This window comes from Balaenoptera borealis (assembly GCF_965194805.1).
Source record: "Balaenoptera borealis genome assembly, chromosome: 11".
NCBI classification, from domain to species: Eukaryota; Metazoa; Chordata; class Mammalia; order Artiodactyla; family Balaenopteridae; genus Balaenoptera; species Balaenoptera borealis.
Window position 1 is genome coordinate 48,119,893 of NC_138868.1, and position 13,917 is coordinate 48,133,809.

The 13,917-nt window shown below is 52.3% G+C and overlaps 1 protein-coding gene across 1 annotated transcript in view; it reads left to right on the forward strand.

Moving 5' to 3' along the window:
- Nucleotides 1-9,886, forward strand: part of LMO1 (LIM domain only 1) — a 52,468-nt gene extending 42,582 nt beyond the window's left edge. The window contains exon 5 of the mRNA XM_082341685.1: nucleotides 9,580-9,886. Coding sequence (XP_082197811.1) covers nucleotides 9,580-9,601 — 22 coding nt within the window. The 3' untranslated portion in view covers nucleotides 9,602-9,886. The remainder of the gene's footprint in view (nucleotides 1-9,579) is intronic.
- Nucleotides 9,887-13,917: the final 4,031 nt, after the last annotated feature.

Genomic DNA, 13,917 nt, shown 5'->3' on the forward strand with positions numbered 1-13,917 from the left:
CCTGAGTAGGAAACCCTTTGCACAGGAAGACCCATAGCAGTCCACAGCTGCCCCCAGGAAGAGGCCACACAGGCGTTGCCTTGGCAGGTGTAGAACCAATGGTGGAGGGGAGGGGAGAGAGCCAGAGAGGAGACCAATCTCTCTCTGTAGCAGGGCAACCAAGCTGGGGCTGGAATGGCTACTGGGGGCTGGGAATTATGCACCTGGAGAGGATTTGCAGCCCCCAGAGGAAACCCAGGAAAAGCCTGACCTCCCGCGCCTCCCCAGCCACTGTGTATGAGAAACTTGTTTAAGTGTAGGGCATGAATGGTCCTGACCTGGTTCTCCTTGAGGCCGTAGCTCACCACAGAGGATTGAAGTTGAGGAAGCCAGGGAGCACTGAACGTGAACCATTAGAGGCTGTAGCAGCTCAAGCCTCAGCCTGGGGCTTGTGGGTAGTGAGGATGTGGAAAGCCTTGCACTAGCTATGCACAAATCCCCTCCATCCCCAGCCAGCCCCTGGGACCCCATCTCCCCACCTGCTTTCCTTAGTGCCCTGGTGTCAGAGATACTCTAACAAGGGGCCTGGGACCCATGGAACATGACACCTGCTTATGCCCCCACTCCTTGGTCTGAAGCTGGACCACATAGTCTGTGTTTGGAAAGAAGTTTGATTCTAACCTTGACACTGCTGCAGGGCCCATCATGGAATCTCATATGGGTCCTCTTCTCCTGGGCCTGGTCCCAGAAACCATGCCCCACATCATGAGACATGTAGGAGCCACAGGTGGAATCCACGTGAAATTCCTGCCTGGGAAATCTCATCTCTACATGGAGATAACTGCTCTCTCCCTTAAAGCTGTCAGAGATAGTCAAGGCCAGACTAAATCTGGCACTGAGTGATCCCCAGCACCACCTATCTGCGGAGGCTGCCACCAGGTGAGGGTAGGTTAAGGAAAGATGCTTTGTAGCTGTGACTGTGCATCACTCTTGGTGAAAATTCCAGTGAGAGAATTCTGTCAGTCTGCAAGTCAATATTTAGCTATATGTTACCTCCCAAACTATAATTAGCTAAAAATGAATGAATAAAGATGAGCTGATGCGAAGGTAAGTTGGTCCAGAAAAATACTTGATCAAGACTGGTTTATCATGAGAAAATGATCAGATGAACCAAACACATACACGCACACACACAGACACGTGCACACACAGCTAGAATCCAGAAAAGAGTGCTGGTTCATCAGCACCTCATGAGCAAACCTCATCTCTGCTCCTGGCCCCTGGGGCAGGCTCTCATACTGCTTTATCCCAGCAAAGGTAGCAACCTCCTACCCCCAGACATGAGGTTGAAGGGTGTCCAGATCTCTTCAGACTCTTGGTACCTCTAGAGTAGATTGTTCCTGAGCTCCCTCCTGTTGGGGCCATTTTCCATCACCCAGCAATAGCCCCTCCAACCAGTGGGTCTGCCCGCAACCTAGCGACACCTCTCTGTTTCTGCTGCCGTGTTGAGCCCCGAGGCTCCAGTGAGATCACACTCACCAACTCTCCCCTCGGGGCTGGGTCCAGTGCTCACATAATAAGTTTCACATCAAACTTCTTTCCACCATGTGGTTTCTCCCTTTCACCACCTGCACCCCCTTCTTGGATCAGGGGACGTCCCTTGCTGGGGCTCCTTCTACCTGGGTTAGACCCTCATGACCCTCTCTAGGGGCTCAGGGCTGCACCTAGGAAGGGGAACGCCATTGCTGCTCCGGGCATTCATCAGGGGTGCAGGGCAGAGGCGAGAGGCACTTTACTATGAAACTGCTGTAGCAGGAAGAGGGAGAAGCTGGGCCAGGCCTCAGAAAGGAGGGAGAGAAATTAGCTTTTAAAACCTATTTCCAGTGGGGGGAAGAAGACCTGGATTCAAATATTCTGGACTCTACAAAATGGTTTTTATTCTGGGGCAGCATCCGTCTTTCTGAGAACTGATGGAAACCCTCTGTGCTGCTGGGTTCCCCAAAACACTGGTTTCTCCCTCTCTCCAGACCCCAGGCTGCACACCTACCCAAGGCTTCCAGTAGGTGCTGCCTAGACCCCGATTCTCTGAACTCACATGCTCGGAGCCCAAGACAAGCAGCCCAGTCCCAAGTCTATCCCACTGGCACCGGGTTTGGCAGAGATTATGGCCTTTGCAGGGAAAGTGTGAGTCCCTCGGGGGCTCAGGCGCCCTTTGGCTGCCTGTGGCGCCCAGGTTGGGGGTCTGCATCCCCCCATTCCCCTGCCTTCTTTGCAGGCACAACCAGATTTCAGAGGAGAGCTGGGCCAGGGGCTCTTCCCTCAGCTTGACTCACAGACTCACACCTCCTGGGTCTGCTCTGTGAGCAGTGGGAAGCCCTGTGGTGGCCAGAGTTCCCTGTGGTTCTGGACGACAGGTACACTGTTGTCTTCCAGAGTCTGAGGTGCTAAAGGGACTGAGGCAGTTCCCAGGCCACACCTCTCGTTCTACCTGGTCTGCTGCACTTGGGGACCATGGGGGCTCTCCCCACTGGGGGCCAAAGGCTTCCCCCAAATGACCCAGGCTCCCCTTCTCCCACCTCCCTCCCCATCTGCCAGCACAGATCAGGGACCACTTACCTGAGACAGAGGAACACAGAGACAGGGAGAGGTGAGGGAGGGAATGAGAGAGGGGGCAGGGAGGGAGGAAAGGAGAGAGTGAGGAAAGGGAGGAGAAAGGGGACGTGGGAAAGATGAGACAGAGGGCAGGAGAGAAGGGAGAGAGAGTGGGCAAAGAGTCTGGGAAGAACCTTCTAACTGCAGGGAAGGCGTGGGGTGAGGGCGACCGTGGTGGCAAAGGACGGTGTGGCATGTGGCTCAGGAGCCAGATTACGTGGGTTCTGATCATAGCTCCTCTGCTTGGCAGCTGTACAGCCTTGGGCAGCTTACTTAGCTCCCATCTTACAGATGAGGAGTTTTCTCATCCTTACAAGGGGCGTGTTGATGGTACCTACTTCTCAGGGCTGCCTTGAACATCAGCTGAGTCGTCCCACGGACAGCACATACTCACAACTGCGACTGGCTCGTGGTAAACACCAGAACATGTAGTCACTGCCGGAACATTCACTCTACACAGCCAGGTCTAGGTCCACTTGTTCTGAGGCCTGGGACCCTCCCACAGGAGTCCTGGGCTCCCCACAGCAGCCTCTAACTGCACCCCACAGGCTGTTCCTGGGCATCGGTGTGTGCTTTCTGGAAAGGGCACTGCACCCTGGGACCAGTGTGGGACAAACTCAGTGGGCTTTCATAAGTAAGAACACGCCTAACCCACTTGAGCCACTCTGTAACTCTATTAGGGAAGTGCTATTTTTATCACCCCCATTGCTATGGGTGCTATTGTTATCATCATCCCCATTTTGCCATTGAAGAAACTGAGGCTCAAAGAGCCATTCTAGTAAGTAATAGAACCTCGATCTGAATTCAGATCTGGTCTGACTCCAGATTCCAGACAGGTAATTCTCATGTGAAATGGACACCTAGAGGCAGCCCTGTGCAATGGAAGGATCTAGGAGTGCACGGTAGCTTTTACCCATGACAGAGCCCCTGGACCCCCTGCCCCACCCCTGTTTCTCACTATAAACCATCCCCCAACTGAGAACTTGTTTCTTGGGTAAGGAGGGCCCTTGGGTACTTCTGTCCCTTATTGCACATCCTAACTGAGCCTGTCACTGGTCCTCGCCTATGCTGGGTGCTGAGTGGGATGAGCAATTCCAGATGATGGAGTCAGAGGCAGTGCAGGGTGGAGCAGTGGTGGGACTCCAGGCAGCTCATCCAGTGCCCGGGCTGGAGGTTTCTCAGTCATCCAATCGCTGGGCTGGAGTTTTCTCAGTCATCCAGTCCCTGAGCTGGAGGTTTCTCAGTCATCCAATCCGTGAGCTGGAGGTTTCTCAGTCATCCAATCCCTGAGCAGGAGGTTTCTCAGGGAGGCAGTCCCCAGTGCATCATCATTCATTCAGTCAGGGAACCAGCCTGCCAGCCAGTGAGCAGACATGAATCAAGTGTCTGCTACATGCCAAGCATGGTGCTGGGTGCAGAGGAATGGAAATGCCAGTGGAGAAGGCAGACAGGGTCCTTCTCTGTGTGTAGTTTACAGCCTAGTGGGGGAGACAGATGATAAACAAATAGATCAATAACAAGCTAAATATAGTTCTGAGTGGCTAGAGGGAGGCCTACTTTAGACAGAGTGGGAAGGAATGAACTTTTCTGGCCCATTCTTATGGACCATCTTAATCAAAGGGCTCACTTTGGGGAAATTGAGGACCAGAGAGGAAGCAACGGCTAGGGCACACTGTAGCCAGCCTGGTCTGGAAGCCTGACCTCCTGGCCCTCAGCCTGGCCCAGGGCTCTGTCTCCTGCATCCTGAGACCTGCATTCCAGCCAAGGGTCCTACTTGGGCACACAGTGCATGGAGGAGAGAAAGCATCACTCAGCCCTGACGCCTGCTCGCTGCTTCTCTCCCTTTGTTTTCCAGGTTAACAAGAAATAGTTTTCTTTAAAATACCAGGAAACTGGGTTTGGGCTCTTGGCTGCCATCACAGGTCTCCCTGCCCCATAATACCACTAACTTGGGACATGTTGGCTGGATCCATGGCTTCTGGGGAATTCTAGCCTGCTTGTTCTGAACACCTGGAATTACTGCCTTCCACAGAGGAGGCATCAAGAAAGTAGGTTTCTCTGCAGACTCTGCATGACCAGTTTTCCAGGGAAAAAGAAGATTTGCTGTAAAAGCAGGAATTGGCAATGCACAGGACAATGGGAGCAGCATGAGCAATCCTCCCTTTCCTCTTCTCCAGACCTCACCACCCTCAGCCTGGCTGGGCTGTTCTGAGGGGAGGAGGTCCAGGTTGAGTCTCAGCCTCAGGGTTCCTAATGGACTGTCCTGGCGCAGAGAGGGGCCAAGGGAGGTGGGTTTCTCTTAGCTGTGCGTCACAGAGCTGAGGCTGGGGGCTCCTGCTGCTGCCAGCAATGCACCCCATCAGGTGCCCCCCGGAGGAAGGGTTGTTTTGTCTGGCTCCTGTGGACACCCCTCCTGCTTCATCCTGGCCTTTCATGCAGGGCCACGGATTTCCAGAATCCAGCTAACACTAGAGCCCCTTGCTTCTAGGCTGGGGACACCAGGCGACCATCCACCCCTACCCTCTCACGGTGAAGAACTGCGGGGGAACTTGGCATAAAGTAGGGCTGGGGTGGACACTGGCTCCATGAGGCTCAGGAGACCCTGGACCCCCTTCTCCAAGTTCCCACAGGCTGGCCGCCCCTCAGCCTGGGGCCCAGCTGGCCTGGCCTGGCCTTCACGCCCTCCCCTGCACCTGTCTTCTTGTTTAGGGCCTGTTTGGAAGCTAATCCCTGTGTTCATTAACTGACCCCTCCTCCCGCCCCTCTGCTTTCATTAGAAACAAGAGAGCTAATTACTAACCGATCTGAGGCCCCACCACAGGCCATTTTAGAGCCGACGTGGCCCTTAAAATGGGATTTAAAAATCTCATTTCCCTGTAATGAAACGGGCTATCCTTCCCTCCCTGTTAAGGCTAATTACTACCACTTCCCATCTGAAGAGGGGCCCTGCTCCTCGTCCTCCCACCCCGCCTCAGGCCGTGGCTTTTTACAGAAGCCTCCAGGCTGTTGGGCAGGAAGCAGTGGAAGCATCATCAGAGGATCCTCTCCCTCCAGGCAGATGCCCCAGTGAGTTCAGGAAGGCTGAGCTTGGAGGAGACTGGGCAGGATGGGCCCGAACTGGTAGGGTTGGATGAAGAGAGTGTTGAGGAGGAGGGGTAAAGGGAAAGCCAGTGCTGAATTGTGGCCATCATCCCCTCTGGAGCTTCAAAATTTCCCTGCTTAAAGGCAAGGCTTGAACAGGCCCTGCAGAAGGGAGAATGGGATTAGGACTGTGGCGCCCCCTGGAGCTCTCCATGGTCCTGAACTTTTTGAGGCCGAGCCCTTTGGTCCTCAATCGGCCGCAGAGTGGAAGGCGTGGTGGAAAGCACCTCCAAGTATTACGATGTGGGCTTCGCCTGGAAGACAGGAGCTCACCGCTTCCAGAAGCAGCTGGATTCTAAGGGAGGCCCCTGTTTAGGCCCCTCTAACTCCGGGAAATGATGCCAACAGTGCCCTTCGTTGTGACCTGTCTTCTTCCCCTCTGCCTCCTGTCTGGGACCTGCAAGGTGGAAAAAACAAACTAAAAAAGGGCAATCTTTTTTTTTTTTTGGCCATGCCATGTGGCTTGCGGGATTAGTTCCCCGACCAGGGATTAAACCCGGGCCCCCTGCAGTGGAAGCGCAGAGTCCTAACCACTGGACCGCCAGGGAATTCCCAAGGGGCAATCTTAATTTTGTCATATGTGTAAGTTTGTTTCATTTCAAAAACACGACTTTCTTTTGCACTTTAGATATTATATTTATTTTAAATCATACAGGGGGATGCCCTAACATTGTTTCCTTAACTTAGGGCCTCTAACTTGGGCTCCCAACTCCCATCTGGCTCTGCTCCCCTGTGTTCACTGGGGGATTTGCTACATAATCCTAGAGGTCCCTCCCCTCCCACATTCTGGGAGCCCTTGAGTCCCCTGTCAAAGGACATGTGGTGGTACGCTGTTACTGCATGCTCTCTTCCCAGCCCCACCAGCAGTAGGTGTCCACCAATGTGTAGCCCGTAACCTGTTAAAGTGGGAATATAAGAAAAAAAGTGGCATGGCCTGTCCTGCTGGGGACCCCCAAGCCTCCACAGTGCAAGCCCTGCCTCAGGCCAAGCAGGGGTCAGACTCTACCTTCCACCACTGGCTTTGTCTCTTGTGACCCTCACCACCAGCAGCACTTTGAAGAGTGAAGCATCGTATTCCTAACCCCCCATCCTCTACTCTACCAGTCCTGTACACCTTCAAGCTTCACCTTCTGATTTTTGCAGGAAAACAGGCAAGGATAAAAGCTCCACACAGAGGAAGGGGCACAGATCCCAGAGTCCCATAATACATGTAAATTCCGGGCTCCTGACTCCACCTGGGTGATGAGCAGATCCCCATTACACTTCTGGTTGTTTTTATTCCCTAAAGGAATGCTCACATTTCTACCTACCCCCACTGCTCATCAGTAGCCCCTTTGTCCAGCAAAATAATGCCCTTAGGCCTGAAGAGACTTTAGAGGCAGGATGTCAAGAGCCCCTTGTTCCCTGTGGACCGTCTACATTCCTGAGGTCACAGGCCTGTACCCTCTGGGAACTTATCCACCCAACAGCACAAATGACAACTCCCCATAATGGAAATGTCTCTGCTTATTAAATTCACGTCCCCTCCATTGCTGTATTTGTCTCACAACCTCCCTGGGAGAGCACAGGTTCATATGCCCTTTTTACAGGTGAGGAAATAAAAGACATTGTAATGTGGCCAAGTGGTGCAGAGGAGGGAATAGAAGTCAGCTCTTCTGTATCTTGGGACAGGACGCCTGCTCTGTGCTTCCTCGGGCATACATCATCAGTATAAGCCATCCACAGCGAGGATGAATGAATGAGTATCATGTTGTGAGAACTCTGAAGAGGAGGTGTGGTAAAAAAATATCTGAGAAGAGGTGGATACAGAGTTGCTTCTTACAGAAAGAATAGCTAGAAATATGAGGGAAGCCCTTACAGGTACAGGAGGAAGTTGACTGGTTGAGACTGAAGACAGGACATGGGGAGGTAGAATGTGTTTAGAGATGACATGGGAGACAAGAAATTAAGAAGAGTTTAAGCCTTTATGTACAAGGCAATAGAGAGCTATAATAGGTTCCTGAGCAGGACACATGGCACACAGGGAAGTAGGCTACAAGTAGAGAGCTACAGTTCACAGAGATAGCCTGGATGGTCTCTGGCTTGGGGAACAAGGCACGTGATTCGGTAAATCGGGGGTGCCCTTTACTGCGGAGGACTCTGAGGTCTGATAGACCAGAAGTGTTCAACAGGTGGCAGAGTTCAGCACCATGGGGTGATATTTTTAAATGCTGCCTCTCCCGAGGGGTAATAATGCTAATTGCAAGCAGAGATGATCACTCTCTTGGCTAAAAATTGGGCATGACGTGGCCTAGGACAGAGCTCTGTGGCTGGTCACTAGGCACCTCCTATCAGGCTACCATTATTTGGTGCTCTTTGGGGGCAGTTCTTCAAAGAGCTGAGTAGTACCATGTCACACAATTTTCCATCACAGGCACGGATGAGGTTGTGAAAGAATTTATCTGAAGTACAGACATCGCAAATCATCCCTGATAGCTGTCTAGTGACACAGGCAGAAAAGAGTGAGGTTGGTTTAATTCCTCCATCCATCCTTCCCTCTTTCCATTCCTCTTTCCATCCACTTTTCTATCTATCCAATGCACGTTGAGCATCTAATACAGGATAAGGCAAGAGAGATACAAAAGAAATGGAGCAAAGTCCCTGCCCTCAGAAACTCTCACAGAAAAGAGGGGAGTCAGGAGGCAGCCAGTGAAAATGTCATAACTCAGAGTTGTCGGTGTCATGATAGAGCTTCAGAAAGAAGGGAGAGAAGGTGATAACTCAGCCTGGGAAACAGGAGAGTTTCTGAGGAAAGGACACTTGAACCATCAAACAAGGGAGGATGAGCATGGCAGGCACTGGTAAAGACCCAGAAGTGGGAGAGAGTGGGCTTGGGTGGAGGGCGTCCGGGAGCTCGGTGTGCCTGCAACACAGAACACAGAGGCCTCAGGAGAGAGTGGCCAGGCTGCTTGCAGGGGCCCTCATGCCAAGCAGGGGAGATGGGCCTTTATCCTCGAAGCAACAGGGAAATGTCACAGCTTTGTAAATGGAACAAGGACATGATCAGATTTGTGCTCTATGAAAGATCACTCTGGGGTGATACACAGGGTGAATCAGAGGGAGCAGACACCAGGGGTGGGGACACCTGCAGTTTCAGTTGCCCAGGTGAGAAATGAGTTTTGCATAACTTGCTCCTCATGGGCCCCTGCTGGGATTTTTTATTTTTATACCCATTCAGAACCCATATACTAGAACCCTCCTGGGGATGCAGAGGTGAAATGCTCTACCTGCCATAGCCTCTCAGGTCTGCTTTTTCCCTTTTCAGAAAACCCAGCCTCCCGTATCTCCTCCCAAGGACTTTTACCCATGTTCTGCTCCTAGGGCTTCTGCAAGCACAGAGAATAAAATAGCCAAAGGAACGGTGTTCATATTGGGTAAACAATTTTTTATGAGTTGAGATGGACTGTGGCCACCTCCTCAGTACAACCCCCCATTACCAGGGAAGACATTTGGGGCTTACAGAGAAAGGAATTGAGAATGGTGCCAATATCTCAAATGACTCAGGGGGGAGCATTTTCTGTGAATGGAGGAACCTGTGAAAGCAGGATCAGAAATGAGTCAAACACTTCCTTAGTACAATAATTCCAGGTCGTAATTATTGGAGAGAAATAAAAATCAGGTTATTAGGAGGAATATGCATTCCTCTGGTGAGAATCAGCTTTGTTGCAGTGGTGAATTTCTCTTAGGTAAATCCAGCAAGAAGCAGTGTATGTCTGGTTGAGAGACTGAAGTGGAGCCAAAGCTTGAACATCTTTTTCTCTCCCACAGGAACAAGGGAGCAGCTCCCTGAGACACCCTATATGGTGGACATTTGGTTGACTCCCAATCTCCGTCCCACAGGTGATCAGTCTAAATCAAAAGAGTACACCTGGCCCCTATTATTGGCCCAGAGTGAGTAGGTATACAAGTTGTCCTGAGGAAGCTCTGTTTGCCACTGGAAGCATCTTATGACCGCAAAGGAAACCAGCCTTAGAATGAAGCTGACACTCAGGAAGGCAGAATGGAGGAATGGAAACCCCTATGTCCTTGATGGCTTCACTAAGCTGCTGGAAGTACATACTTGGGGCATGCTCTATTTCTGGTGTCTTTATTCTTTTTGGCTCCTTTTCAAAACAATGAATCTGAACCTTGGAGGATAGGAGGTGTTGGGAGGAGTGGGACCCCTTGCTAAGAACTTATTGCCAGCTAGGCTGCATTAACACAATACAGTGTCTAAAATGTGGAAGGTGATGGGTTCACTCTGCTCTCTCCTGGCCAGACCACCTCTGTGCTTTGGACATCGGAAAGGAGGTCCAGGACAGCAGGGAGAAGGGAGACCTTGCTAGATGACGAGCATCTGCAGCAACTGAGCTTGTTTTTTTGTTTTTTTGTTTGTTTTGTTTTTGTGGGGGGGGTTGTTTGTTTGTTTGTTTTGCCGCACCAAGCGGCTTGCAGGATCTCAGTTCCCCGACCAGGTATCGAACCTGAGCCCCTGCAGTGGAAGCACGGAGTCCTAACCACTGGACCGCCAGGGAATTCCCAGCAACTGAGCTTGTTAACCACAGAAGAACAGCCTCCAGGCCATGGTGTTCCTGTCTGGAGAGTAGAGTTGTCAAAAGTGGTGTCTGGCAAAGTGGGGTTTGGTGTCTGGTGCTGTTACTTTCATCAGTGACCTTGCCTAGGTTACGTCACATGTCTGTGCCTCAAAATCTCACTTACCTCACAGGGATATTAGGAAGACTAAATGAGGTGGTGCATGATAGGTCCCTAGTACTGTGTGTGGCACATAGTAGTTCCTCAATTAACGTTAGATACGATTATGATTATTGCTGTTATTAGCTGTATGGTTGTCATGGGGACAGGGAGATTCGGGGTGGGGTGTTAGAGGGAGGAGCATGCAGACTCCATGCAAGGATGACTCTTATTATTAAAGCTTCCCTTCCCTGGAGGTCTTCAAGCAGAGACTGAATGACCCCCCTCCCCAACTCTAAGAGCCACCTCCAGTTCTTAGTCAGACTTTTGGGGTCCCTTCCACAACTTTTGCACTTGGTGGGGATGCCCATGACATCTGTCAGGCTGTCTGCTGGGACTTTATTCCAGCCCAGAGGAAGGGAAATGGGCAGATGACATGATCCCAGCCAGTGTCTGCACAGGGGGATGCAAGACCTTCTTCCTGACTCATCTCTCTGCTCAGAAAGCCCTCAGAATTCCTCTTTCTGAACACAAGCAGCAGGATAGGGACAGGGACGAGGGCAGGAAGAGGTGGCTTAATAAAAAATCCCAATAAAACTCTGCAGCCCCTGGTGGCCAGGGGCAGGTCCTGGGTATAAGCCTTCCTTAGACCCACCCACCGGGGGGGCCCTGACTAATATTCCTGGAGCCTCTGTCTGCCCCCGGCTTCATTAATGATTCTGAAGGGGGCTGAGATGTCCAGCGGGGCTCCCCAGTGCTACCTGACGATATTGCTGAGCCCTCCACGTAAGCCCCACTCCAGCACACATACCCCGCCCCCCATTCCAGACCCTCTGCTGAGGAATGGGTTTGATTCAATCAGCCATATGCCTGTGGGACCGCCTGGGTCAACTTATGGGCAGATGCCGGCTCCAGGGAGTCAGACAGCCCTGGCGTGGAATTTGGAGCAGGCTTATTAAAGAACAGCAGAGAGATGCTGGGATGGGGTTCTGTTCCCTCAGAGCAACCAGACCCAGGTAGGCTCCGGCTAGGGAAGGGCTGGGCTGCAGCCGGGAAGAGCAGGCGGGAGCCGAGGTAGAGCCCACAAGGGGCGCTGCTCTGCTCTTCAGAGCTGGCCTCCCTGCTGGGAGTTCTGGGTGGGACAAGCTTGGACCTTGTCCCCTCTACCTACCCCTAATATAAAGCGCAATGCTTTAAGGAGTCTGGGCTGCAAAAAGCGAAGTCTGGCCAGTCTGAAGACAGCTAGATAAAGGCCTGGTGCGGGACCGCGCAGAGTGCCTCGGCCCTCAGCTGCCTATAAAAGGGAGGAAAGGAGTGCGGACGTTGCAGTTTAGCTTAAAAAACAAACCTGTGAAACAGAACCAGCACCCCTTCCCCTTCCCCTTCCCCCTCGCTCCAGCATTAGCAGGAGGGGCTGAAAACATTTGTTCAGAGAGAGAGAGGCGGGAGGGGGGTGGGGGGGACCCTAAGTGCTTCTGCTTCCTTTTTTTTGCCAAATCATGCAGAAGATGCTGGCAGCTGCAAAGATTCAATTATGCACAATGTGAAAAATCATTTACAAAAATAATGGCACTCGAAAAAAATGGCCTCTCCAGAAATGGCGTGGAACAATAAATCCGTTAATTAGCTAATTAATATTCAATTGGGGTCAGTGGGCTTAATAGAACCTTTCTTGGAGACCCAAGAAATTCTAAACTGCCGCGAGGCGCCTGCCCACTGCCATTATCTCGGACGAGCAGGCCCTTATCGAGCCGCCAGCTGTCCCTGAACAATGCGGGCCCTTATCAGCTGGGGCAGCAGCCCTGGCCGCTCGCTCCGGCTCCCTCCGCCCAGAGGAGCACACAGCCTCTTGGTAATTGATATATGGCGCAGCTTTGTCTGAGGCTGTTTGCTCTGCTGGTATTTAAGGCAGTGCGGGGGGCGGGGGGCGGGGGGCGGGGGGGGGAGGGTCCTGATTGATTGCCATTGGCCAAGTTTCTGCGGTCAATGACAACCCGTCAATGAGGGACCAGCCAATGGCAGCGGCTGACACTCGATGCCCCGGCCATCTGGGCCAGGCCAGTGGCTTGACACGTGGCCCAGTTGCGTCTGGCTTGAGTTTTGTTGCCCTCCTCAAATGGGAACTCGAGCCCTCAGACGGGTGTTTGAAAGGCTGGCCAGCAGCCCCTGCCCTGTTTTGCTGGCCAGAGGTTGGACCAGACCCTTGAGACTCTTAAGTGTGGTCCATGTACCTGCAGCATCCATCATCCAGGAGCTTGTTAGAAACACAAATTCTTGGTGCCACCTTAGATCTCCTGAATCTGAATATCAGGGGATGGGGCCCTGGAATCTAGGCTTTAATCAAGCCCTCTAGATGTCTCTGATACTTGTTAAAGTTTGAGAAGCAGTTAACAAGATCAGAGTTCCCACTGCTGGCTGTCTTAGGATCACCTGCGGTGGGGGAGAATTAAATATACAAATTCCCACTGAAGTGTGTGCCTTGAGCACTGGTGGGTACAAGGTACTCTGAGAACACCAGGGCTGGCCAGCAAAGAGGCAGGGAAACAGGCTGCCATGGTCACGGCCCTCCGGGGGGCAGGGGTGGGGTTCTTGTCCAGTGTGGAACAAGGCTGCATATGTCTAGTGTGGAACAAAGCTGCAACAGTGTAGGCAAGCTCTGGCTATACAGGATTTGGGCTCCAGGAACCCACCTGGGAGCCATTAGGTTTTCAGAATGCACTCTCTACAGAAATGATGTTCCACATGGGAGAATGGGCCCCCAGGCTAGTCCCCAGACACCATGAGACCCATAGCGAAGCTGTCTCAGCACATCTCCTTAACAGGCGGGGCCGTGGGATGGGGAAAGGAAGAGAAGGAAGTAGAGAAAGAAGGAAAGGATGGAAAAGGAACTTGTCAATTCTCTTCCCAGGGTTCACAACACAGAGTCAGGCCTTGGCTGCTCTCTGAGTGGGCAGTTGCCTCTGTGTCCTACATTCCCATCCTGCCCCATCTTCTCTCTTCTCCCCATCCTCTCTCACTGCACCCTCTCCAGCCTGCCCTCACATGTAGGGCTCAGAGTCTCAGCCTTCTGAGCCCTGCCTTCTCCCAGCCCAGACCCATGTGCCCAGAGTCACAATACTCAGGGGACAGCTTGCTCATGTCTCTACGTGTGAAAGAGTCTGAGTCACAGGGGTAGAAGGGCTTTAGGGGGACCTGGACTTGGAGCCCTCCTAGGATGAGGAGTTTGGGAGAGCCCCCCCACCCTGATCACACCCCATCTTCTCTCTGGGGCTGAGTGAGAATTAGTCAAGCAATAGGAACCAGGAGGCCACAGGGAGGGCCAATCACCAGGCATAACCCAGCTCGGGCTCAATGCCCTGATCCCACACAGTGCAGAAGTGATCTGCAGATTGCGGAGCTTGGTGATAGGTATTCACAGCCAGGGCCAGGTGCAAG